A 27,306-nucleotide genomic window follows, 5' to 3' on the forward strand; every position below is an offset into this window, starting at 1 on the left:
AATGAATTCAACTCAAATGAAAAAGTAAACAAAAGGTAAGATACTGTAGCACACTTTTACAAACCAGAGTCACTTTGAAATGTTAGTTTTCTTGTGCAACACAACACAGTGGAGCCTAAATGTATTTGTGTGTCAGAAATGTAACACAAACCATATCAAACATAATTAATAATATACTTTCTATATTGTCTTCCTTAGGTCCTGTGGAAAACCATGAAATGTAACTTAAAGAAGACTTGCTAGTAGGGAGCATTTCAAGACTGGTGGCAGATGAGTTGGGGGACTCATTGACTTTGATAATTTATAGACAGCAACTCCTGGAAGGTATCCCTGAAGATGACCATTTGGACAGTTCAAGTGGGGGACCGTTCCAATCCTCATTTGGTAGGACACATTCACTCAACATGTCCCATCCCAGGACTGCAGGGAATATGTAATGTTGTCAGTCATCTCTTGTACACCCATTATAAAATTATGAAATGATTTCTTCAACTCTTGAAGAAATAATGTTCTCTAATGCAGCAATGTAATCATTATTGTAGAGGCAGATGATCACCATAGCATGGGGGGGATAAGACCGACTGAAGGTCAGCCTGCTACATGTGCAGTAGCCAGGTGGGTAGATTGTGTCACTAACCCGGGCCAAAGACAAAGAGGCTGAGTATGCATGGAAAACTGCCCATGGAATTTAACGAGCTCAAACTAATATATTTAAAAGAAGAGCATGTCATGAAGATGCAAATATTTTGTGTTGAGTTGGTTACGAGAGAGGAAGAGAGAAACATGAAGCATCACCAGTACCAATGTCGGGGTACATCTGGGTCAACTGGGTCATCCACATCTTCAATGCGATGATCTGGGCAGCCATGGTGTTTGAGGTAATTGTGAAGCACTGCTGTTGCAATTATGACAACACGGCATCTTCTTGGTTGAAAGCGCAATGTTTTTCTGAGACACTGGAAAGGACTCTTCCATACACCAAACATGCTCTCCACTACACATCTGGTGTGGATATGAGCTTGGTTGTACCATCATTGCTCAGGTCCTATTGCATGAAGATAGGGGGTGAACAAGAAGTTTGTCTGTGCACGACTCATGAGTTGCACATTTCCAACATGCAACAATGTTGTACATTTATTGAGAACCAGTTTTTACAATCCCTGTACTCCTCAGCATCTGCTGCAGAGGGACACTTGATGGGAATATGACATACAACCAATGACTCCAGGGTAGTTCCCATATTCATAGAACTCTATCTTGTAGTTGGCTTGGGCAGTAGCATCAGGGAACTTGCTGTAATTGTCTTTCAGTTCATGTATACCGTTGCAGACTTTGTGGACTATTCTGCATAGAGTTGGTTCATGACGGAAAGCTCCAGATGCCAAAAACCTCAAGGTGATCAGTACTTGTAGGGAGAAGGGCTGGGCCTTATAAACTCAGCAAAAAAAGAAACGTCCTCTCACTGTCAACTGTGTTTATTTTCAGCAAATGTAACATGTGTAAATATTTCTATGAGCATACAAGATTCAACAACTAAGACATAAACTGAACAAGTTCCACAGACATGTGACTAACATAAATTAAATTATGTGTCCCTGAACAAAGGGGGGGGGGGATCAAAATCAAAAGTAACAGTCAGTATCTGGTGTGGCCACCAGCTGCAATAAGTACTGCACTGCATCTCCTCCTCATGGACTGCACCAGATTTGCCAGTTCATGCAGTGATATGTTACCCCACTCTTCGACCAATGCACCTGCAAGTTCCTGGGGGGAATGGCCCTAGCTCTCACTCTCCGATCCAACAGGTACCAGACGTGCTGGAGGCATTGTCATGCTGGAGGGTCATGTCAGGATGAGTCTGCAGGAAGGGTACCACATGAGGGAGGAGGATTTCTTTCCTGTAACGCACAGTGTTGAGATTGCCTGCAATGACAACAAGCTCAGTCCGATGATGCTGTGACAGACCATGACAGACCCTTTACCTCCAAATCGATCCGACTCCAGAGTACAGGCCTCGGTGTAACGCTCATTCCATCAACGATAAACACAAATCTGGTGAGACAAAACCGTGACTCGTCAGTGAAGAGCACTTTTTACCAGTCCTGTCTGGTCCAGCGACGGTGGGTTTGTGCCCATAGCCCATTTGTTGCCGGTGATGTCTGGTGAGTACCTGTCTTACAACAGGCCTACAAGCCCTCAGTCCAGACTCTCTCAGCCTATTGGGGACAGTCTGAGCACTGATGGAGGTGTAACTCGGGCAGTTATGGATGCCATCCTGTACCTGTCCAGCAGGTGTGATGTTCGGATGTACCGATCCTGTGCAGGTGTTGTTACACGTGGTGTGGCACTGCGAGGACGATCAGCTGTCCATCCTGTAACCCTGTCTTAGGCGTCTCACAGTACGGACATTGCAATTCATTGCTCTGGCCACATCTGTAGTCCTCATGCCTCCTAGCAGCATGTCTAAGGCACGTTCATGCAGATGAGCAGGGAACCTGGGCATCTTTCTTTTTGTTTTTTTCAGAGTCAGTAGAAAGGCCTCTTGAGTGTCCTAAGTTTTCATAACTGTGACCTTAATTGCCTACCGTCTGAAAGCTGTTAGTGTCTTAACGACCGTTCTACAGGTGCTTGTTCATTAATTGTTTATGGTTCATTGAACAAGCATGGGAAACAGTGTTTCAACCCTTTACAATGAAAATCTGGATTTTTACGAATTATCTTTGAAAGACAAGGTCGTTTCTTTTTTTGCAGAGTGTACATTTTCACACATTATCATCTGATCCACAAAGTAATTTTCTGAATGACAGTCAAGTGATGAACATATGTTTTGATAGCAAATGCAATGCAACAACAGCCCAAGTGCTGGAAAAAAAGGGATTCCCGAGAAATGTCCATTCGTGAAGACAATTGTACCTGGATCCACGTTGAATCTAATATCCCTAGAGAATTGAGGTTGATCACCTGTTGTTGTCTGCTTGCTTTACAGCAGGGTCTCGTTAGATTTAACAGAGAAAGCATCAATGTAATGTGTTCAGATGTGTGTGTGCCTCGGATCGGACACCAAGTATAGTGTGTGCAATTGTGTAAGATAGACTATTGCACAAAACTATTCCTATTAATTATTTTGGATATAATGTCAAAAAAAATCTAAGCCTACGAGACTCATTTACAATACGATCTAGTACTGAAATGACATGACAAATAATTTGTCTTCTATATGACACCTGCAATTTGAAACAATGCAAGGGGTTTGAAGTAGTCTACCCGAACTACAATTTTGAGCTCAGAAATTCAAGTACCTGAATAGGTCTGCCTTGAAACTCAGAACATTTCCTCAATTTGGTGCTTGAAAAGTTCTTATAATTATTGTAGCCAATTCCCGCCACCTTATAATAGTATGAGATTACATTACATTTTTTTTCAGTTTTTGTGAGAGAACGATGATGTGATTCAAAAGGTGACATCAAGGCTACTGCTATCCATGTGTTCCTGCGTCGGCAATATAGGCTACAGAAAAAGCGTCATTCATGCATCCAATCTAAGTCAGGCAATGTCCAAATTATTCTCACATATTTTAGAATGTAATAATAATTCAATACCAATATAATGGCAAGGTCTACATTTTTATTATTATTATTCTTAAAGTGGTAATGGCCTACTTTAAAAAATAATAATAATTTTGAAATCTTCTTTTTTGTGTGTGTGTGTGTGTGTGGGGGGGGGTTCTATATTAGGTCCTACATGTACAATTGTATAATTTGATTAATTAACCCTTAGCGCTAACACTGCGTCATTCACACAGGCTGTAGTAATGCCGGCACAAACTCTTCAGAGTCAGAAAGTACCGGTTGCATACTGTGTTCCTGTCAGATTTAAGAACACGCTTTCATGCCAGGCTGGATTAGTCCAGCTGACTTAGTAGACACCTCATGTTGAGAATGTGAACGCTGTTTCTAGGCAGTAGTTTAAATCTTAGTGTGTGGAGGAAGTCAGCACTGAATTGTAAACATGACTGATCATATTATTACTTAATTTAATTGTTGTTGTTCACATTTGTTCATGATATACTGAGATATGATTATCCCAGTGAGGGTTTCTGCTGCACCTACATTAACCATTGTACTTCAAGATACACTGAGAGCACAAAACATTCGGAACACCTTCCTAATTTTGATTTGCACACCCTTTTGCCCTCAGAACAGCCTCATTCGTCGGGGCATTGACTACAAGGTGTTGAGCGTTCCACAGGGATGCTTGCCCATGTTGACTCCAATGCCTCCCACAGTTGTCAAATTGGCTGGAAGTCCTTTGGGTGGTGGACCATTCTTGATACACACGGGAAACTGTTGAGCCTGAAAAACCCAGCAGCGTTGCAGTTCTTGACACACTCAAACTGGTGCGCCTGGCACGTACTACCATACCCGTTCAATGGCACTTACATTTTTTGTCTGGCCCATTCACCCTCTGAATGGTACACATACACAACACATTTCTCAGTTGTCTCAAGGCTTAAAAATAATTTAACCTTTTTCCTCCCCTTCATCTACACTAATGAAGTAGATTTAGTAAGTGACGTCAATAAGGGATCATAGCTTTCACCTGGATTCACCTAGTCAGTCTATGTCATGGAAGTGTATAGCCACACATACTGTAGGGTATATATACACTATTTCAGTATTATTAAAAGTATGACTGTCTGAATGATTGATTTGGTCTTCAGTATTACAGGGCCGGGGGCAGATTCAGGAGGTATTGAGGAACTATGGATGCACATGAGGAACAGACAGACATGCAGAGCAGGGGTGTTATACCTGAACAATGACAGGGCTGCCAGCTCTAAACCTCAAACTGATTTAAGATGAGAAAACAACCACATACACACGCACTCACACACACACTTTCAGAACACACCGCCCCCGAGCCTAAAACTCCACAGCGCTGAGAGAAGTCTACACCTCTCTACTCACGTCCCAATTACCAAGAAGTCCCTCTCCTGAAACCCAGAGCGCTCCCAGAATCCACATCATCATCCCACGTGGCATCATTAAAGCCAACCAAACCGCCTCAGTGATTCATATCTGATTTTCCTTATACACTACATGCGCTTGGTTGCTTTTCTCTTGCTCTCTCTGTTTCTCTCACCTTTCCCTTCCACATGTCTCTGTCTTCTCTCACTCTACCTCTCTCCTCAGATGATGTAGTTGGATCATTCTTTCTCTACACCCTCCCCTCCTCGTGCTCTTTGACACGTTCTCTCGCCCCCTCTTCCGCCTCTCTCTCTTCTACCTGGCTCTGTTGCTGTGAGAAACCCCTGATAGTGTTTGTTGTTTAACCTGTTAGGAATGAACACAGTGTTGCCAGTTACAGCCTCTCACTGTACTGCGGGCCTAATTAAATTTCATCACACATCTTCGGGTCCTCATTTATGAGCTCGTTGTCAGAGATACCCAGAAAGACTGGGTTCCAGAGCCAACGGCACATGGTATGACATAAACTGATTTGATTTGTTGGAAACATTACTAAATAACAGGTGAAAAAATAAAAAAATATATATAATACAGTTCTATTGTATAAGAGACAGTTCCTATCACTAACTGTTTTCAATATCCCCACATTGTAATGAACCCATGGTTGCTAATACAATTCCAACTAAACCCTTACACTCTTAGAAAAAAGCTAAACTAATTAAAATCTGTGGTGCAGCAGTAAGTCGTTGGCTTTAGTAGCCTACAATCAGTTGGAATACCAGGTTTGGAACCAAAAAGTGTTCTACCTGGATCCAAAAAGAGTTCTCCTATGGGGACAGCCAAATAACCCTTTTAGGTTCTAGCAGCTTTTTTTTTTGAAGAGTGGAGATTTCTGAACTGGCCCCTCTGAGACAAACGTCAGAGAAGTGTTTATGTCTGAGTGAAGGGCGTGTATTTGTATTTTACTAAAAACTTCTGAGGTGAATCACATACATGCTATGATTCGCTCTAGCAACCCCACTGGTAATACATAGTGATGTGAAACTGAGGCTTTCTGAAGACAATGTGCTCACTGAATTGTACTGAAAAACTTTTCATTACTCAGAGCTTCATTATTTGTTCACAATGCACATTAGGCACATCTGCTGGTCAGCCATAAATAGCAGCGTTTGATTATCAGAGACGTTTTTCTCCACTGTTTTAAGCAAAACTGTTGTTGGCTTTAGTAGCCTAAAATCAGTTGGAATACCAGGTTCGCAGCTTACATCATGTAACCTTTTTTTTGCATTCAAGTTTAATATTTATCAAAAACTGAAGCTATGGCATTATATAGGATGCTTAAGACAGAAGCTTATTATACTATACTAAATATAACAAAATATTTGAACAACAATGCAGAAAGTGTCATGTCACATCAAAAAAATCAAAGCGAATCGACCACATACCATCATTTCCCTGAATGTGCCATAGTTCCCTACTCTACCTGCTAAGCTACCTGCCAGGTGAAACTTTTTGAACAACATCCTAACTATATTTGTAATGTACGGTGTGCAGTAGAGGTCAGTGTTTGAAAGCAGCTTGGATTTGAAGAAAGCACCAGCACCACAGCAAAATCTGTGGGATCTTACATTTTGTAACACACGGTTTGAAAAAACATGTGATCAAACGAAGCTTCGGACGTCATTGATGACATACTTCTGAAAAGCGATACACACATCTGCACACTGCTTTGAACTTAGCTGCGTAGCGATTTCGACGCATACCTCGGAGCTCTGGTATCAAACGTAACATCACTAGTAATACACACAGGAGCAGAACCAACAGCTTTTTTGTCCAGTGCTCACAGCTTAATTAGCCAGTTAACCCAATCAGTCAACTGAAACACTAATTAACTGTAAAGGACCTAAGTCCCTTCAACTCTCCAAACAGATACATTTAATACAGTGAGGGATAATTCACAACTTCCTAAACTCCAGTTAATACTGCACTGACACCAATATTCAGATGTACACACACACTTATCAGATCAACATTCTCTCTGGTGCGACGGTTTTTGTGGACACATTAATTTCTGTCTAGTAACCTGAGTGACTCGTGTCTCCCGGCCAGTGTCTGTGTCTTACCTGGATCCAGGGCCATCTGTCGTTCTCGGCAGCCGTCCAGGCGTTGACCAGGCCCTTCTTGTTGAGCCGGGCAAAGTAGGGGTACCATTTCTGCAGGCCGAACAGAGCACGGTGGGTGGACGAGGCTGTTATCTGCTGGTTGGAGATGATACCCCCCTCCATGCCCAGTGATCCAGAGCATTCTGAGAGGACAGACATATGTATGAGGTTAGATGAGGGATGAAATATGAATGCCACCATACTTTTCACACATATCTGTCCAGTGAGTTACAGACATACAGGTTGCATATAGTAATAAGACAGATATGTATAGCTGTGTACCAAAGGGGCAGCATTCTTTCTTCATCAGACTAATCTCAGCATTCACTGTCCCGTTCTCTACAACACTGCTGCTTTTCATTGTTCCTTCCTCTGTCCATGATTTTCTGTTGTAGTCCATCTCTGTCTCAGAGATGAACAAGATGTATTCCTTGGTTGGGCTCCCCTCCGTTACATCAGGCAGAGTCTCAGTCATTGACACTGTGTCTTTCCCTCCGCTAACTGAAATTGTATCTTTATTGCTGCTCTCTCTCACGGATATCCTGTCCTTGATGTCGTTAAGAGACAGGTCACTTTGACTCGTGTTCGTCAAACTTTTCTCGCTGCTCCGGTTCATAGCCAAGACATCCTCAAAGTTTCCACTATGCCACAGCCCTCTCTCATCGTAGCCCTTCATTACAGGGCCATCCACATGCACAGGAGCCATGGGTCTTTTCTCCAAGTCCTCCACCAAAAAGAGGGCCCTCAAACTGGCTCCAAAGGAGCTCCGACTATTCTGTCTGGACAACATAATCAACACAGTCAACAGACTGCAACATAGTTTTTACCTTCAAGGCTGCAGAGCTAAAGTGGAGAGGCATGACACAAATACAGCTCTAATGAAATCATCCAAAGTGTTAAAATCCTTTTCAGAGCAATCAGCTTTTTTCCAGGCCTTATTTCTTCCTACTTAGGAACTGCTAAGCAGCATCTTCAGTTACAATAGCAGCCTTTTAACAGCCACATTTGTGGATTTGAAACTCTGCCAATGCCTTCAAAGATAAATGGCTTCTTGTGCTGAACTTGGAGTGCTTATTTTTGTTGTGCCCCTGCAATAATGTGCACCTTGTCAATGGTGTAATTTACCATAATCAAACCATTTCTAGAAAGTCTCATTATAAAGAGAGGTAGATATGTCACATGCCCATTCCAGTGAGTAACTGTGTGCCAAGATATGCCAAATTCTGGCTGCTCTTCCATCAGTACTTTTAAGTGGATGCATTAACAGCAATTGTTTCGATAGCTGCACAACAGCCCTCAAATGGCAGGTGTTTAGCACCTACTATCCTAGATAAGACTTTGAATAACAGCTAGTCTGTGTGCAAACACATCTGATTTGTTCTCAAATCACACAACAGTTTATTAGATTTCACCTACCTCACGCTGTGGTCAATTAGAGTGATATCTGATATCCATGGGAATGGAATGATTTGGAATGACCATGTAGCAATAATAACTGTCCGTTTTTGGATACATTGGTGCTATCTGGAGAAAAAATAGTTGTGCTATAGACATGAGTCTTCTTTAACTTCATCTCTACAACAAATTATGGACACTTTATAAAGTCAACGCCAGTAGATAATAGGAGATTGACAATCTTCTGACTTATCGTATTGAATAAAAACCAAAATGCCATTCTCTTTTCAAAATAGACCAATTCAATGTGCTGCATCTCAACCAATCTGTCCCTGTGTTTCAGGTTAAGAGGACCACTGAGGACTTGAAGAGGTAAAATGGGGCAGCTTCCTCTTCCACAGCCTCCTCTGTATCCACGTTTGCACAAACTCTTTTGACTCATCACATACGCTGCTGCTACCACTTATTACCTATCCCGTTGCCTAGTCACTTTACCCCTACCAACCTGTACATATCTACCTCAATTACCTCATACCCCTGCACATCAACTCTGTATGGGTACCCCGTGTTATTGTTACTCGTTGTGTATGTATTCCTCGTATTCCTCGTGATATATCTATCTATTATTTTTCCCTTTTTCTCTCTGCAATGTTGGAAAGGGCCTGTAAGTAAGAATTTCACTGTTAGTCTTCACCTGTTGGTTACGAAGCATGTGACAAATAAAATTAGATTTTAATGCCATTAGAGTGTTTTGCTCAGTGGGGCATTAACAAGGCTGTTATGACACTGCTTTGCAAAGCATATTTTAGGCCTTTGTAAACAATATCCTTGAGCGTTCCCAACTAACACCCTGGTTGGGCAAAAACACTGCTGAGTAGCTAACTATGGCACTCTCCTTAGGTGAACAAACCAGCATGTCGTTGAGCTTGGCTCAAGCATAAAGGTGTCTTGTGCTTTCAGACCTGCTTGGTATGCTTAGTTTGTAATGAGTACTTTCCATCAGGCACCCACTTCACATAATTGCATATAATTACAGACAAGTATTTCTTTAACTGACATAGCACTTCTGATTGAGGATGAATTTGTAAACCTGGGTAAGTTAAAAGCTAGCAACGACTAAGCATCCCCTAAACACCCACCCCTCTCTGGCTAACACATATGTTTTCATGCAGGCATGACCAACATGAACATGACAAGAACTTGGGAGAAACCACACTTAAACGTTTGGAATTCACAGGGTTAAAACTATTGTTGCCTGGGTGGCTAATAACAAAGAAACATTGAGGAGTGATTTCATTTACAGTCCATTGTTATAATATTGTTTAAATTGTACTAATTAGAAAGTATTCCAGCTTTTTTCATTCAACAGGTAACATATGAGGTTAACCTCCTTCTTATAGATCGTTGGCTATGCAATTATGTGAAGTGGGAGGTTTTAGTGGCATAAGACCAAGGCTCTGCATCTGTCCTCGTGCTCCTAGAACTTAGTGCTGCTATTGATACCATCGACCACCACATTATTTTGGAGAGATTGGAAACCCAAATTGGTCTACACGGACAAGTTCTGGCCTGGTTTAGATCTTATCTGTCGGAAAGATATCAGTTTGTGTCTGTGAATGGTTTGTCCTCTGACAAATCAACTGTACATTTCGGTGTTCCTCAAGGTTCCGTTTTAGGACCACTTTTGTTTTCACAAAATATTTTAACTCTTGGGGATGTCATTCGAAAACATAATGATAACTTTCACTGCTATGCGGATGACACACAGCTGTACATTTCGATGAAACATGGTGAAGCCCCAAAATTGCCCTTGCTGGAAGCCTGTGTTTCAGACATAAGGTAGTGGATGACTGTTAATTTTCAACTTTTAAACTCGGACAAAGCAGAGATGCTTGTTCTAGGTCCCAAGAAACAAAGAGATCTTCTGTTGAATCTGACAATTAATCTTGATGGTTGTACAGTCGTCTCAAATATAACTGTGAAGGATCTTTGCGTTACTCTGGACCCTGATCTCTCTTTTGACGAACATATCAAAACTGTTTCAAGGACACATTTTTTCCATCTACGTAACATTGGAAAATTCAGAAATGTTCTGTCCAAAAATGATGCAGAAAAATTAATCCATGCTTTTGTCACTTCTAGATTAGACAATTGCAATGCTCTACTTTCCGGCTACCTGGATAAAGCACTAAATAAACTTCAGTTAGTGCTAAACACGGTTGCTAGAATCCTGACTAGAACCCCAAAATTTGATCATATTACTCCAGTGCTAGCCTCTCTACACTTGCTTCCTGTTATTAAGGCAAGGGCTGATTTCAAGGTTTTACTGCTAACCTACAAAGCATTACATGGGCTTGCTCCTACCTATCTTTCCGATTTGGTCCTGTCGTACATACCTACATGTACGCTACGGTCACAAGACGCATGCCTCCTAATTGTCCCTAGAATTTCTAAGCAAACAGCTGGAGGTAGGGCTTTCCCCTATAGAGCTCCATTTTTATGGAATGGTCTGCCTACCCATGTGAGAGACGTAGACTCGGTCTCAACCTTTAAGTCTTTATTGAAGACTTATCTCTTCAGTGGGTCCTATGATTGAGTGTAGTCTGGCCCAGGAGTGTGAAGGTGAACGGAATGGCACTGGAGCAACGAACCACCCTTGCTGTCTCTGCCTGGCCGGTTCCCCTCTCTCCACTGGGATTCTCTGCCTCTAACCCTATTACAGGGGCTGAGTCACTGGCTTACTGGTGCTCCTCCATGTCATCCCTAGGAGGGTGCGTCACTTGAGTGTGTCTTCCTGTCTGGGTTGGCACCCCCCCCCCTTGGGTTGTGCCATGGCGGAGATCTTTGTGGGCTATACTCAGCCTTGTCTCAGGATGGTAAGTTGGTGGTTGAAGATATCCCTCTAGTTGTGTGGGGGCTGTGCTTTGGAAAAGTGGGTGGGGTTATATCCTGCCTGTTTTGCCCTGTCCGGTGGTATCATCGGATGGGGCCACAGTGTCTCCTGACTCCTCCTGTCTCAGCCTCCAGTATTTATGCTGCAGTGGTTTATGTGTCGGGGGGCTAGGATCAGTCTGTTATATCTTGAGTATTTCTCCTGTCTTATACGGTGTCCTGTGTGAATTTAAATATGCTCTCTCTTTCTCTCTTTCTTTCTCTCTTGGAGGACCTGAGCCCTAGGACCATGCCACTGGACTACCTGCTATGATGACTCCTTGCTGTCCCCAGTCCAACTGACCATTCTGCTGCTCCAGTTTCAACTATTCAGCTATGGAACCCTGACCTGTTCACCAGTGCTACCTGTCCCAGACCTGCTGTTTTCAACTCTCTAGAGGCAGCAGGAGCGGTAGAGATACTCTCAATGATCGACTATTAAAAGCTAACTGACATTTACTCCTGAGGTGCTGACCTGTTGTACCCTCGACAACTACTGTGATTATTATTATTTGACCATGCTGGTCATCTATGAACATTTGAACATCTTGGCTATGTTCTGTTATAATCTCCAGCCAGAAGAGGACTGGCCAACCCATCTAGGTTTCTTCCTAGGTTTTGGCCTTTCTAGGCAGTTTTTCCTAGGCACCGTGCTTCTACAACTGCTTTGCTTGCTGTTTTGGGTTTTAGGCTGGTTTTCTGTACAGCACTTTGAGATATCAGCTGATGTAAGAAGGGCTGTATGAATACATTTGATTTGATTTGTATTGCACTCATCCTCAAACATCTGAGAAGACAGTATATTATGTACAATTTTATCACATCTCTCTACTTGCTGTATATTAGTTGTACTTTGTTAAGAACTTCACCTGGCCTGCCATAAGGTCAATTCATTGTAAGAGCAGATATGAGTATAGTGGCAAGTCTCCCCAAAAGGCCTTTGTGCTTGCTTAAGTCTGGAATCTCAACCTACGTCTTTGCTCTTGTCAGCTTTGCCTGGTCCTCTGCTTCTACTAACAGAAATATATTGATGGAAAAATGGTTTTATGTTTCAAAATAACCCAACTTTCTTTGGGGAGAAGAAATATATTTGCTGTCTTATCAAACATTAGTATTAAAGTGATGGCTAAGCATTACCATAGTAACATTGTGTTGACATATAATCCCAATTCCATTTGCAGGTTGGCAATGAATACTAATGTTTACCAAAGGCTGCCTTCCCGTGGTACTTGGCAGAAACCATCTAAATCGTGTTATGCCAGACCAGAGAATATAATACAATTTTGTATTTTTCTTCATCCTTTTCATTCCTCAATCAAAATACGGTTTGGGCGGAATCAAAGAAAAGCACATCACAGGATAGACTTATGACACCTACTGTATTTTCATGATGAGTTTTCACAAGGATCCTTTTCCGGAGCTGCGTTCCTGACTCAGAGTTCAATAATGTCAAAACAATATGCCTTGTTTTTTTTTCTTGTCACTCTCTTTATTTTGTTATTTCATCTTCACTACAAAATAACTTGTTTTATAAGGCTTATTTCTTTCATTATTGAATTTTTTACTTTTTCTACTCTGATTTCCCCTCATTGTATGACTTAATATCGCACCTGGATTTTTTTCTTAGTCCTAATGTATAGCTGATATGAGTTACATGCAATGTAATCACGAAAAATCGAATTTAAATGCCATTTCAAAACCAGATATCAGAGTCAGTTTTGTGACCACAGATGCACAATTGAAATTATCTAATGTTTTGATTATAATAGGACACTTTGTCATATCTGACATTAAATATTGTAAGGTATACTGTGTGTTTGTCATGAGAAAAATCTGTGCAACCATTTATCAAAACCATATCGTTCATTTGTGTGATATTTTCAAAGTACAACGGTAAATTGGTGTGATGCACGATGCAAACTACACTATATATACACACAAGAATGTGGATTCAGCTATTTCAGCCACACCCGTTGCTTACAGGTGTATAATATCGAGCACACATCCATGAAATCTCCATAGAGAAACATTGGTAGTAGAATGGCCTTACAGTAACTGTCAACGTGGCACCGTCGTAGGATGCCACTTTTCTAACAAGTCAGTTTGTCATATTGCAACCATGCTAGAGCTGCCCCGGTTAACTATAAGAGCTGTTTTTGTGAAGTCAAAACGTCTAGGAGCAACAATGGCTGAGCCGCGAAGTGGTTGGACACAAAAACTCACAGAATGGGACCACTGAGTGCTGAAGCTCAGCGGTACAAATCGTCTGTCCTCAGTAGCAAGTGTTGCAACCAAGTTCCAAACTGCCTCTGGAAGCAACGTCGGTACAATAACTGTTCGTCGTGAGCTTCATGAAATGGGTTTCCATGGCCGAGCAGCCGCACACAAGCCTAAGATCACCATGTGCAATGCCAAGCGTCAGCTGGAGTGGTGTGAAGCTCGCCGCCATTGGACTCTGAAGCAGCGGCAGACCGACAGACGAATCTGGGTTTGGCCAGGAGAACGCTACCTGCCCAAACGCATAGTGCCAACTGCCAAGCTTGATGTAGGATAAGGGCTGTTTTTCATTGTTCAGGCTCCTTAGTTCAAGTGAATGGAAATCTTAACGCTACAACATACAATAACATTCTAGACAATTCTGTGATTCAAAATTTGTGGCAGGTCCTTTCCTGTTTCAGCATTACAATGCCTCTGTGCACAAAGCGAGGTCCATACAGAAATTGTTTGTTGAGATCGGTGTGGAAGAACTTGACTGGCCTGAACAGAGCCCTGACCTCAACCCCTTCGAACACCTTTGGGATAAATTGGAACGCCGACTGCGAGCCAGGCCTAATTGCCCAGCATTAGTGCCCGACCTCACTAATGCTCTTGTGGCTGAATGTAAGCAAGTTCCCACAGCAATTTTTCAACATCTAGTGGAAAGCCTTCCCAAAAGAGTAGAGGCTGTTATAGCAGCAAATGGGGGACCAACTCCATATTAATGCCCATGATTTTGGAATGAGATGTTCAACGAGCAGGTGTCCAAATACTGTCATATAGTGTATCTTCCTGACTAAACGTAGTTTAACAGCTGTAAACATAAATGCTAAACAGTCTGTTCGAAAAACTCTCTCACTAGCTATCTATTGCGCTCTCTTACCACACACACGATCACTCAATCAAGGACATTCAATTTGTTTTGAAAGGGGTACGTATGTAAAACACGCTTGTCAGGGAATCTCTGGCAGCATCATGTACAATTAACCATGTCCTTATTATATAATGGCTGTCCAGAAAACTAGTTCAGTATACCGCCCCACCCCACTCCCCAACTGTATTGCCAGGGAAGCCATTCTTTCACACTGAAAAACACTACCAAATGCTCTAACACTTTATCAATCCTGTAGAAGCAACACTATAACAACGCTAACGCAACTCTGTGACAATGATCTCCTTGTCGGGATGAAGGCGCATCTTTAATGAGCTGTCTGTCAGCCGTGCATCCGTCAGAGCAGAGCAGCTGTGGTTGCCAGCCCTAGGCCTCGGCCTGCTGCCCCCTGTGCATACATCAGCCCCTCCGACAGCACACATCACTAATGCCGCCGTCGCTATCATGTGACAGCTGAATCCATCTCCCACAAGGCCAACCTACAGCAGCAACTAATTAGAGCCACACTGAAATTAAAGTAACTGCACCAATACTCAGGAGAAGAAAGACTGGAGGAATGGGGAAAGAATAGCACACACATTCTGATATGTGGATTCGTAAAAAGAAAAATTGCACACACGCAGAATTATGTTTTACTCATTTACTGTGAATACCCACTGACTTGATGCACGCACACTCAGCAACACACACACCTAGGCATGCACACACACACACACAATAACAGTGGGCATTCACTAGCGTGATTAAGTCCCCACTGAACTCTCACCAATCCTCAAGGCAGTCCTTTAACTCACTTACACTCATTTAGCTTGAGATAAACCACCCCTGGCCTTATTGAATGACACACTCAAGACATCCCCCAAAATATTTATAGGCAGTAACAGTTGCTTGGTGATATAGCTATTAGCCTGAGGCGACACAGAGACAATCACAGTAGGGTGCTAACAGTGAGAGGAAACCGGACCCAATATCCAGAAATGGCCTAACTAACGAACAAGGTTTCTTTTTGCCAACAAGCTCCAAGGTTTTGAAGATGATGAGAGAGGCAGTGAGCAGTCCTCTCATTCTGTGCAGCCTTGGAAATAATCAAATAGCCATCTAGAGTAGGCTACTTTCTCTCTCCTCCATACAGCTCTCAGACTAACATTTAGTAGGTCTTTGTCTACCTCCAGTCTTCGTCTGATCTTTCTTTTTCATCCGAATCAGAGACAGGGTTTGCACTCAATGAAAGCTGCCTTGGTCGGGTTGTAGGGATACATTGGCTGACACTCTGGTTGCCCCATGACATTGGCATGGGTAAATGTGTCCTGTCAAATCTCAGACAAGTATCACTGTTCATTTCCAATAATTACTTTTCAACAGATGAAGATTGCCTGATAGATTTAGAATAGCAAGCCCTTGAGTTTTGCCACTGATTTATGGATTGGTATATTCACATGCATGATATGTATTTCAAACAGTTTGTTATGGATTTCCTTGCAGCATGCTTCACAATCACAGGAGGTTGGTGGCACCTTAATAGGGGAGAATGGGCTTGTGACAATGGCTGGAGTGGAAAATACATGAAAAACATGTTTCCATGTGTTTGATGCTATTCCATTTGTGCCGTTCAGGCCATTATTATGAGCCGTTCTCCCCTCAGCAGCCTCCTTTGTATCACAATACCAGAATTGTTAAGGACTTGACATAGTATCAGATGGTAAATTTGAACTTTCCATGGATTTCCATGATATGTGTTTTATGAAACAGTTCACTGTCATGGTTTGTTTGAGTTTTCTACTGCCAACCATTATTCAGATGAAATATCTTTAGCAACAATTACAATTAGTTGTGGACAAGAACAATGTTCTACAACACAAACGTTATTGCTCCATAGAAATTGTTCGGACATTGAAAATGTCATGTCGATAAGGTAAAAAAGACAACCTTCACACTTGAGGCCTTTACAAAATACAAACATAAGGACATTATGATGATTTTCTGGAGCATATCTAGATTAAATTGTTTACAGACTGTAAATGCGGAGGCACTTTGTAGTGATATTTCCCTCTGTTGGAAAAGGACTCTGCTATCTGGCATGTGCAGACTTCAATTAATCCCTCAAACAACTTTCTTCACAGCAATGGCTGTGGTGAAGCACAGAAGCCAGTTTGAAAAACAGTTCAAGGCTCCCAACCCTTGCCTGATTTAAAAAAGTAATTTTGTCTGCTCCTGAATCAGTGCGTAATCATTCAAAATAAAAATAAAAATACAGATCGGAAATCAGAACTGGGCTCTGAATGCGTCAAAAAGACCAAACATTGCTGGTGGAAATGGTATCCACTGTGGTGCCATATTTCCAATATTGATGCTTATCAAATAAGTGGGTAATCATCTTTAAACTCAAAACTGTGGTTGCATAACTGTGTTCTGATAACTGATATGAAGGGGTTGCTATGAATAAGCAATGCTAAGGGGGATATGCCGGAAAATTGTTAATGAGTGACTTCACTTATTTGACTCACCACAAAATAAGAGACAGGAAATGAAGGAAATTATTAGTCTTCTTCCAGGAACTATGCTTCAGTATGCATTTCTGAAAAAAACTTTGTCATCATTGTTTTTGATGAGTGGTTTATCCATGTGTTGGTTGTGATGTCATGGCAAGATGTTTCAAACTAAAGCCCAAACATTTCTCATAGCCACACACTGTGAAATTATGTAGTATATGATCATACTGTAAGACAATAATAGAAGATTGCACTCTACAGGTAAATTATTAAAGCACAAGAACCAATTATACATAAATGTGTGTGGACTTATCGTTTTCAACAACAACTTTAATACTAAACCACCGCAGCTGTACTTGACTGCATATTGTACATTCTCTGGCAACATCTTTTCCTTCTCTTTTACAAAAATTTCTGCTAGATGGTGCCACAAGTTGCTCCAATGTCTGAGTTATAAAATATTCAGTTCAGCTCCCACCGGACTACTCAAAACTAGCACATTGCTGTAACTATAAGAGATTGTGCCTGTCCCTACACAGGGACTATGTCTGGTGATGTCTGGGTAAGGTTAAGAATATGTATGCATGTGTGTGTGTCTCTTGCAACATCTTCCTCATTGATTGTCTGTCTGCAATCATGTAGGAGCTTTTGTCAAAGTCAGTCTCATCTTGAACAACCCTGAATCCTGACAACAATCTCCACAGCACACAGAAGAAGACGCTTGGGGATTTAGATGCAGAAAGATGGATAGAGAGGTGTAGATGGAACAATCCCATTACCTAAAGCCCTCACAAAATGAAAGAATGCTCTTGCCCTGTTTGCCAGCACTAGCTACCAACGTCATCAGTTGTACGCAGAAGAGCCAGGCAAGGGTGATCATGAAAGACACAGCACTTACTGTATTGGCAGTTCCTTCCCATGTACTCCCCAGGGCATTCACAAGAGTAATTGGCAACCAGATCTGTGCAGATGCCCCCATTTTTACACGGTTCTTTCTCGCATTCGTTAACATCTGCAAGAGCCAAGAAAACAGAAAAGAGGCACATTAACTTCTTTGAAGCACACATGTTGGCAATTAGCAGGACATCATTCTCATTAGCATGCATTGGTGGGGAGTATGCATTGAATTTGCTCCATTTGTTAGTAGATTCTGCCTCCCACAAGATGCTTTCACAGAGACAGACGGGCTGGTTCCCTGAATCTAATAAATCAAATGGTTTCCTGGGATCGACCATTAATGCTACACACCAATTTAGGTTTGGGACTCTCAACAAACACATATAGCAGGCTACTAAACCAATCCTCGTGTAGAGATTAGCAATGCAATGTAAAGAAAGTAGGTTACAATAAGTTAAAGGAATTTAAGGAATGTATGCGTATTCAACAGTGTTAAAAGTCGGTCATCTTGTTCTTTTGAGGCAGATCGAAGTCAGCAAACTGTGTTTTCTTTTTCGAAAATCAACATTGGTCCACAGTCTCGGTTTTCTATGTCTGGAATCTGTTACGGGCGTTGTTTAGTGTATGGGGCCAAGTCCTGCTAAGAATAACATGTGTCCTGTGATAGTACAGTATATCTCACAAAGGAACCTACTTTATGACATTCTGTCAGCCTCATGGACACAAGTATAAGGTTGCATATGATTTTGAGAAGAACCATAACTTGGCATAAATGAAAATTGGCAATATACCCATTATTCCCCCCTCTACTAAAGTGAGTACTAAGACACTTAATCCCACTCTAAAGCATGCCCCTACTCTTCAGATAATATACACACTGACTTCCTGAATATGGAACATACTCTGCAAGCTTAAGAACTCAAATATGATTAAAATATAAGCCTGTCTGGATGCTTTGTCTTTCTGAGATGTTGTCTTCAACATCTTAAGTGCAGGATCTAACATATCCATAATCACACACATTACCTCAAATCAGCTGATGACATTTGTCCAAGTCCCTCAGCACACAGCATGCAATCAAAACTCCAAATTAGGATTTTCTGTCTATTTCTGAATGTTAGCAGCGTGACTGTTGAAAGACGCATGCAATACTGCGTTCTGAAAGTTGAGGAACTTCACAACCACATAGGTAAGCCCTGTTTCCATTGTGGTATGTAATGTTTTCATGTGCTACCTTGACAATGTTCCAGACATCATATAGGCAAACTTGCCATATATCCACCGTTATTTTTAAGGAGCACATGGAGGAACACAAAGTTTATGATGACTATTTCTGTAAATTGGTGTGGCTCTCTGCAAAATCACTGGATGTTTTGGAAGCAAAACATTACTGAACAATAACGCGCCAATGTAAACTGAGATTTTTGTGTATGAATAGGAACTTTATCAAACAAAACATACGTATTGTATAACATGAAGTCCTATGAGTGCCATCTGTTGAAGATCCTCAAAGGTTAGTGATTAATTTTATCTCTATTTCTGCTTTTTGTGACTCCTCTCTTTGGCCGGAAAACAGATGTGTGTTTGTGTGACTAGTCTCTGACTTAACATAATCATATGTTACGCTTTCTCTGTAAAGTCTTTTTGAAATTGGTCACGATGGGTAGATTAACAAGATTTTAAGAGGTGACATCCCCTCTTTAAACTTTGGGAGTGAGGATGGGATGGAGAGACATGAAACAGACCTGACTGCTCAGACTTCTAAGAGCTGAACTGCTCTTAGTATGGGTTGATACACCTCAAATAGGCACACGATATTGACACCAACCATCTCAGATTGTTTTAAAATAATTTCTTTAGACTAGCATTGCTGCGAAATTATTTTGTTGCAGTATAATCTGATTTCTGAGAAATTAATCTAATTGATTGCACCCACATTGGTCATTTGAATTGATAGGATTCATATAATATAAAATAAATACAGTACCCAGCATCACATTTGGAACAAACGTTTTTCTACCAATGAGTAGGACATGAGGAATCCCAAAATAAATTAAAAAGCCACCAATGGACCCCCCAGACCCCATGCCAACCTAAACCAACAACCAGTATACAGTATCAGTTTTCTATGTCTGACAAGTAGTATGGAGATGGGGTTTGAATTATTGTTTCTTCATACAATGTAATATATTCCCAGCAAATTTGGTGATGTTTCTTTTTTACCTTGTTCAGAGAAATTAGTAATTGAAGATTTTAGGTTTATGTCACATAATACATCCTGGTATAACCAGGTTCTGAACACTAGATTAGGCTGTTCCTGCTATTAGGTAGGAAAAGTGTCAAGATTTTTCCCCCTCAACGTTAAAGGCATAGTTCACCCAAATTACATATTGGTTTCTATACGTAGACTTTGGACAAGTTATGACAGAAATCCATGGCCACTGTTTCAAATGCGTGGCACAAATCCAATGTAACGGTACCTATATTAGCATTAGCATTAGCATTATTCGCATTTTGGGTTCATGTCATTATAAAGTATAAAAAGATTGATTAACTCAATGAAGTTAAATAATATAATTTGGACATGAAGTGCAAACATGCTAATATAGGTATCATTGACTTGCATGCTAAAAAGTTTGCATTTGAAACTGTAACCAGGTAAACAAAACCAAAGCATGCATTGGTATCCACAGACTGCTTATAGGGTAAGGAAACTAACTTAATTTTGGGGGAGGGGTTTTGTGGTTTTCTATTCAATGCAATTAGAGTATCCGTTGACTTAGGACTCAAATTGCAGTTCCTATGCCTTCCACTAGATGTCAACAGTCTTTAGAAATTGTTTCAGGCTTGTATTCTGATAAATGAGGGAGTAAGACCAGTCTGAATAAGTGGACCCTACCGTGTCACAGGGCTTTTTCATGCGCAATCCCGAGAGAGTGCCTTTCTTCTTTACCTTTTATATTGACGACGTTATTATCAGGTTGAAATATTATATATCATTTAGGCTAAAAACAACCTGAGGGTTGAATATAAACATCGTTTGACATGTTTCTATGAACTTTACGGATACAAATTAGATTTTTTTTGTCTGCCTGTTTTGACTGAGTTTGAGCTTGTGGATTACTGAAGAAAAAACGAACAAAATTTAGGTTTTTGGATATAAAGAGACTTTATCGAACAAAAGGAACATTTATTGAGTAAAGGAATGTCTTCTGCGGGCCACCATATGAAGATCATCAAAGGTAAGGGATTAATTTTATCTCTATTTCAGACTTGTGTAACTCTTCTACTTGGCTGGTTACTGTTTGTAATGATTTGTCTGCTGGGCTATGTTCTCAAATAATTGTAAGGTATGCTTTCGCCGTAAAGCATTTTTTAAATCTGACACCGTGGTTGGATTCACAAGAAGTTCATCTTTAAACCTATGTTTAATAGTTGTATATTTTCTGAATTTTTATAATGAGTATTTCTGTATATGAATTTGGCACTCTGCAATCTCACTGGATGTTGGCCAGGTGGGACGCTAGCGTCCCACATACCCTAGAGGTTAAAGATGTCATTCTCATTGAAAGCAAGTCTAAGAAGTAGTAGATCTGTTCTACATGCGCTATTTGTATGCTTGCCGTTCTTAGATTTGATTTTTGCATCTTGTTCTTTAGGTTTTGTACACCAGCTTCAAAAAGCTGAAAAAAAACATTTCATAGCAGTATAAACAGTACAATAATTCTCTACACTATATATTACTTGTTTTGTCATACACTGAAAATAGTTGAACTATTAGAATTTTAGCAACCAGGAAATTGAGTAGCAATTTCTGCATATCACATCTTTAAATTCAGGCTGTATCACAAGAAAATGTGGAAAAAGTCAAAGGGTGTGAATTATTTTTGAAGGAACTGTTGCTAATCATTGGTGTCAATTGGAGATGCTGGCAAAGTGAAGCAAGTGTGATAAGATTAGTTTGAAAGTAACCCTGTAACGCTGCTGACCGGAAACAGCACATTTCTTGTTTATCTCCATCTCTTCTCTTTGGCGACCTTTGCTGTAACTGTGATATGTGGTGTCACCAGAGGACAATCACAAGTAATTATTCTTGCATGCAAACGGCAGTGTGATTGAAATGAAAACATCCGGTTAGAGACTCAGTACCCCACTGACTAAAACATTATTAGCGCCCAAGTTAACAAACAAGCACTTGTCGAAGGGACGCCATCTTGATAGCGAGAGGCTGTCGCAATCAAGGGAGATTATGTTTTAATTAATTCAACCAAGAGGGGCCGAACGATCTCGTTAAGAACTATGAACCTGACAAACAATGACTAGTGTGTGCATTATTGACAACAACAGCCAATCATCATTAAGCTATTCAAGCTTTTGAAAAAAAATGCTTTTCAAGATCATTATCCTGCATTATTTAATAGAATTGCGTGAGAATACAGTATGAATGATCAAAGAAGGGTCTACTCATACCAAAGTGAGTCTAATGCATATTGCAAACATAAATCAGTGATTCCATTCAGAGCTGAACACACAGCAAAGTATGTAATTGGCTGACTGGGACACTCAGGTATTTAATATGGTTGTCACCTGCCTGTGTCCAGATGTGGGATGTCACAGACAGCATTTGTTGTATTTTTCTCTCTCAACTTCCCTTTTTAGGCATTTAGGCACCTTGAATATATTGCCTTCACCATGCAGATCAACTTAATCTATATTTATACCATAAATACATGTTGTTAGTAGTACAGCACAGGGCTTTTATACATCACTGGCAGCAATAGAACCATAGCAGGCAGAATACACATGTATGACACCACAGATACCATAGGGGGTATAACAGTCAATCCAGTGAACAACCTGAACCTGAGTAAGTCGAGCTGCTCTCAGTGTAACCCATCTAAAGGTCTCCTCTCCCTTTGTCTAGTTCACGGCCACCACTTTAAATGACTGAGCCATTCCGATTGCCTGCAGCAGCCGATAACACAGCGAGTCAAACACAGCCTGAGCCATGATTTGGTCCTTTGTGAGAAGCAAGCAACCCCCGGAAGGTCAGAGGTGTAAAAGTGGGACTTTAAAGCGCTGTGTAGTCGGCAAATCAGGTGAGAGAGATCGGATTACCTGGGGGAATGCAGTTAATCCGCCCAGTGAGAGATGGGCATGTGCTAGTCCACATGTCAGTTCAACAAACATTCCCCTGTTCTATCTCGCTACACCACAGGCACAGGGCCAAAAACTTAGGAACTGAGTCCAAGGCAGCCTCTTTGCATTTGATTCTGTCATTAACATATAATAATTTAATGCTCTGCACATTGCCAAATGGTTCAATTTGCTAAGGTAATTTGATTAGAATGATTATGTGCTTCAAACATGTTTTCATCTACTGTAATCGTCAGTTTTTCCTTATTTTACACTACAGATACTTTCAAGGGCACAGACGGCATCCCAGACAGCATCCCTAGCCACGTCCTCAGAGCATGTGCAGACAAGCTGGCTGGTGTGTTTACGGACATATTCAATCACTCCCTATCCCAGTCTGCTGTCCCCACATGCTTCAAGATAGCCACCATTGTTCCCGTACCAAAGAAGGCAAAGATAACTGAACTAAATGACTATCGCTCAGTAGCACTCACTTCTGTCATCATGAAGTGCTTTGAGACACTTGTCAAGTATCATATCCCCTCCACCTTACCTGCCACCCTAGACCCACTTCAGTTTGCATACCGCCCCAACAGGTCCACAGACGATGCATTTGCCATCACACTGCCCTATCCGATCTGGACAAGAGGAATACCTACAGTGCCTTGCGAAAGTATTCGGCCCCCTTGAACTTTGCCACCTTTTGCCACATTTCAGGCTTCAAACATAAAGATATAAAACTGTATTTGTTTGTGAAGAATCAACAACAAGTGGGACACAATCATGAAGTGGAACGACATTTATTGGATATTTCTAACTTTTTTAACAAATCAAAAACTGAAAAATTGGGCGTGCAAAATTATTCAGCCCCCTTAAGTTAATACTTTGTAGCACCACCTTTTGCTGCGATTACAGCTGTAAGTCGCTTGGGGTTTGTCTCTATCAGTTTTGCACATCGAGAGACTGACATTTTTTCCCATTCCTCGTTGGTTTCATCTGACCAGAGCACCTTATTCCACATGTTTGGTGTGTCTCCCAGGTGGCTTGTGGCAAACTTTAAACAACACTTTTTATGGATATCTTTAAGAAATGGCTTTCTTCTTGCCACTCTTCCATAAAGGCCAGATTTGTGCAATATACGACTGATTGTTGTCCTATGGACAGAGTCTCCCACCTCAGCTGTAGATCTCTGCAGTTCATCCAGAGTGATCATGGGCCTCTTGGTTGCATCTCTGATCAGTCTTCTCCTTGTATGAGCTGAAAGTTTAGAGGGACGGCCAGGTCTTGGTAGATTTGCAGTGGTCTGATACTCCTTCCATTTCAATATTATCGCTTGCACAGTGCTCCTTGGGATGTTTAAAGCTTGGGAAATCTTTTTGTATCCAAATCCAGCTTTAAACTTCTTCACAACAGTATCTCGGACCTGCCTGGTGTGTTCCTTGTTCTTCATGATGATCTCTGCGCTTTTAACGGACCTCTGAGACTATCACAGTGCAGGTGCATTTATACGGAGACTTGATTACACACAGGTGGATTGTATTTATCATCATTAGTCATTTAGGTCAACATTGGATCATTCAGATATCCTCACTGAACTTCTGGAGAGAGTTTGCTGCACTGAAAGTAAAGGGGCTGAATAATTTTGCACGCCCAATTTTTCAGTTTTTGATTTGTTAAAAAAGTTTGAAATATCCAATAAATGTTGTTCCACTTCATGATTGTGTCCCACTTGTTGTTGATTCTTCACAAAAAAATATAGTTTTATATCTTTATGTTTGAAGCCTGAAATGTGGCAAAAGGTCGCAAAGTTCAAGGGGGGCGAATACTTTCGCAAGGCACTGTATGTAAGAATGCTGTTCGTTATTAAGTTTGAGGCCCTGGGTCTCAACCCTGCCCCGTGCAATTGGGTCCCGGACTTTCTGACGGAAACAACATCTCCACTTAGCTGATCCTCAACACTGAGGCCTCACAAAGGTGCGTGCTCAGCCCCCTCCTGTACTCCCTGTTCACCCATAACTGCGAGGCCATGCACGCCTCCAACTCAATCATCAAGTTTGCAGACCACACAACAGTAGTGGGCTTGATTACCAACACTGACGAGACAGCCTACTGGGAGGAGGTGAGGGCACTCGGAGTGTGGTGTTAGGAAAACAACCTCTCACTCAACATCAACAACACAAAGGAGATGATCGTGGATTTTAGGAAACAGCAGAGGGCGCACCCCCCTATCCACATCAACGGGACAGTAGTGGAGAAGGTGGAAAGTTCCTCGGCGTACACATCATAGACAAACTGAAATGGTTCACCCACACAGACAGTGTGGTGATGAACAGCGCCTCTTCAACCTCAGGAGGCTGAAGAAATTTAGCTTGTCACCTATAACCCTGGCAAACTTTTAAAGATGCACAATTGAGAGCATCCTGTCGGGCTGTATCACCGCCTGGTATGGCAACTGCACCACCATCCACCGCAAGGCTTTCCAGAGGGTGGTGCGGTCTGCACAGCGCATCACCGGGGGCAAACTACCTGCCCTCCAGGACACCTACACCACCCGATGTCACAGGAAGGCCAAAAAGATCATCAAGGACAACAACCACCCGAGCCACTGTCTGTTCACCCCGCTATCATCCAGAATGTGAGGTCACTACAGGTGCATCAAAGCTGGGACAGAGAGACTGAAAAACAGCTTCTATCTCAAAGTCATCAGACTGTTAATAAACATCCATCACTAACCCAGAGAGGCTGCTGCCTACACACAGATGCAAATCATTGGCAACTTTTGTTAATGTATCACTAGTTACTTTAAATAATACCACTTTAATAATGTTTACATATCTTACATTACTCATCTCATATGTATATACCGTATTTTATACCATCTATTGCATATTGCCTATGCCGCTAGGCCATCGCTCATCCATATACTGTATATATATATATATATATATATATATATATATATATATGTGCGTACATATTCCTATTCCATCCCTTTACATTTGTGTGTATAAGGTAGTTGTTATGGAATTGTTCGATTACCTGTTAGATATTACTGCACTGTTGGAACTAGAAGCACAAGCATTTCGCAACACTCGCATTAACATCTGCTAACAATGTGTATGTGACCAATAAAATGTGATTTGATTTGATTATGGGCAAAGTGAGAAAAACACAACATAACCTTGTGAATATTCCAAACGATCAGTGATTTCAACATCTTGATCATATAATGCAAGTATTACCATTTTTGTAATATGGGCTGAGTCAGGGAGAGAGTGAAAATTCAGTTGATCCTGAGGCGCTTGTCTGAGTGAGATAAACGAAGCGTTCTTGCACAGAGGAGACGGCAGAGCAGAGACTTAACCTGATTTGGTGTTCAGAGCACATCAGGCGGTTTCCACGCTGTCAACATTAGGAAGGAGGGGTGAGGAGGGACAGGCTATCAGGTTAAAGGATGTGTGTGTGTGCATGTGTGTGTGTATTTGGGACTAGAGCATATCAAGGTTCTCTATGTCCTCCGCTGACTAGCTCTTCTCCCTCAAAAACAGTGTCCAGACTGCCCTGTGCATTCCCTGGCATTTGCATAAGCATATCTGTTTCTTGACTTAGCTACTACTATGGCTAGAGCATAAGGGGAGGCTTCTTGATGGTAAATTAACATGTTATGTAATATTTCAATTTCAGTATGGCCCATTCTAAATCCTAGTGCTAATTAGATGTTTAAGCACTAAAACCTAAATCATATAATTTGCAATAGGTTTTGGATGGACCAGTAATAATGCACGGCAGCTAGCCCATGCAACTAAGCTCTCTACACTATGCAAACCCTTACTCATGCCACAATTCCCCTTTCATCCGGCCCCCAACAACACCTTAGTCTATAGTTAGACCTGGGGCCCATTCTGATTGGACGAGCATGATGACTCAATCCCTGCTCCCTCCCCCGTCCTGTTCTTTACAAAACGTGTCTCAGTCGGACGATAATGAGAGCGATGAATAGCACTCTGTGGCAGGAAGGACACTTGCAGCGAGTGCTAAATTGGCTGCAGCGTGTCCAAGGAACAGGAATATGCCTGTGGTGTGGAGTTAAGGGGACAGAGCTGCCCTCTCTTTTGGGCTGCACTGACCCCTACTGAGACTGCATCTGCTACGGCTACATCTCTGCTACACTACAACCATAA

At 41.5% G+C, this 27,306-nt stretch overlaps 1 protein-coding gene across 3 annotated transcripts in view; it reads right to left on the minus strand.

Annotated features, from left to right (window-relative positions):
• LOC139389851 (EGF-like repeat and discoidin I-like domain-containing protein 3) overlaps nucleotides 1–27,306 on the minus strand; it is a 259,123-nt gene that overhangs the window by 74,644 nt on the left and 157,173 nt on the right. For all 3 annotated transcript variants that reach the window (XM_071136827.1, XM_071136829.1, XM_071136828.1), the window contains 2 exons: nucleotides 17,991–18,104; nucleotides 7,091–7,272 (listed from right to left, as the gene is read on the minus strand). In XM_071136827.1, coding sequence (XP_070992928.1) covers nucleotides 7,091–7,272; nucleotides 17,991–18,104 — 296 coding nt within the window. The remainder of the gene's footprint in view (nucleotides 1–7,090; nucleotides 7,273–17,990; nucleotides 18,105–27,306) is intronic.

This window comes from Oncorhynchus clarkii, chromosome 30 (assembly GCF_045791955.1).
Source record: "Oncorhynchus clarkii lewisi isolate Uvic-CL-2024 chromosome 30, UVic_Ocla_1.0, whole genome shotgun sequence".
Lineage (NCBI taxonomy): Eukaryota > Metazoa > Chordata > Actinopteri > Salmoniformes > Salmonidae > Oncorhynchus > Oncorhynchus clarkii.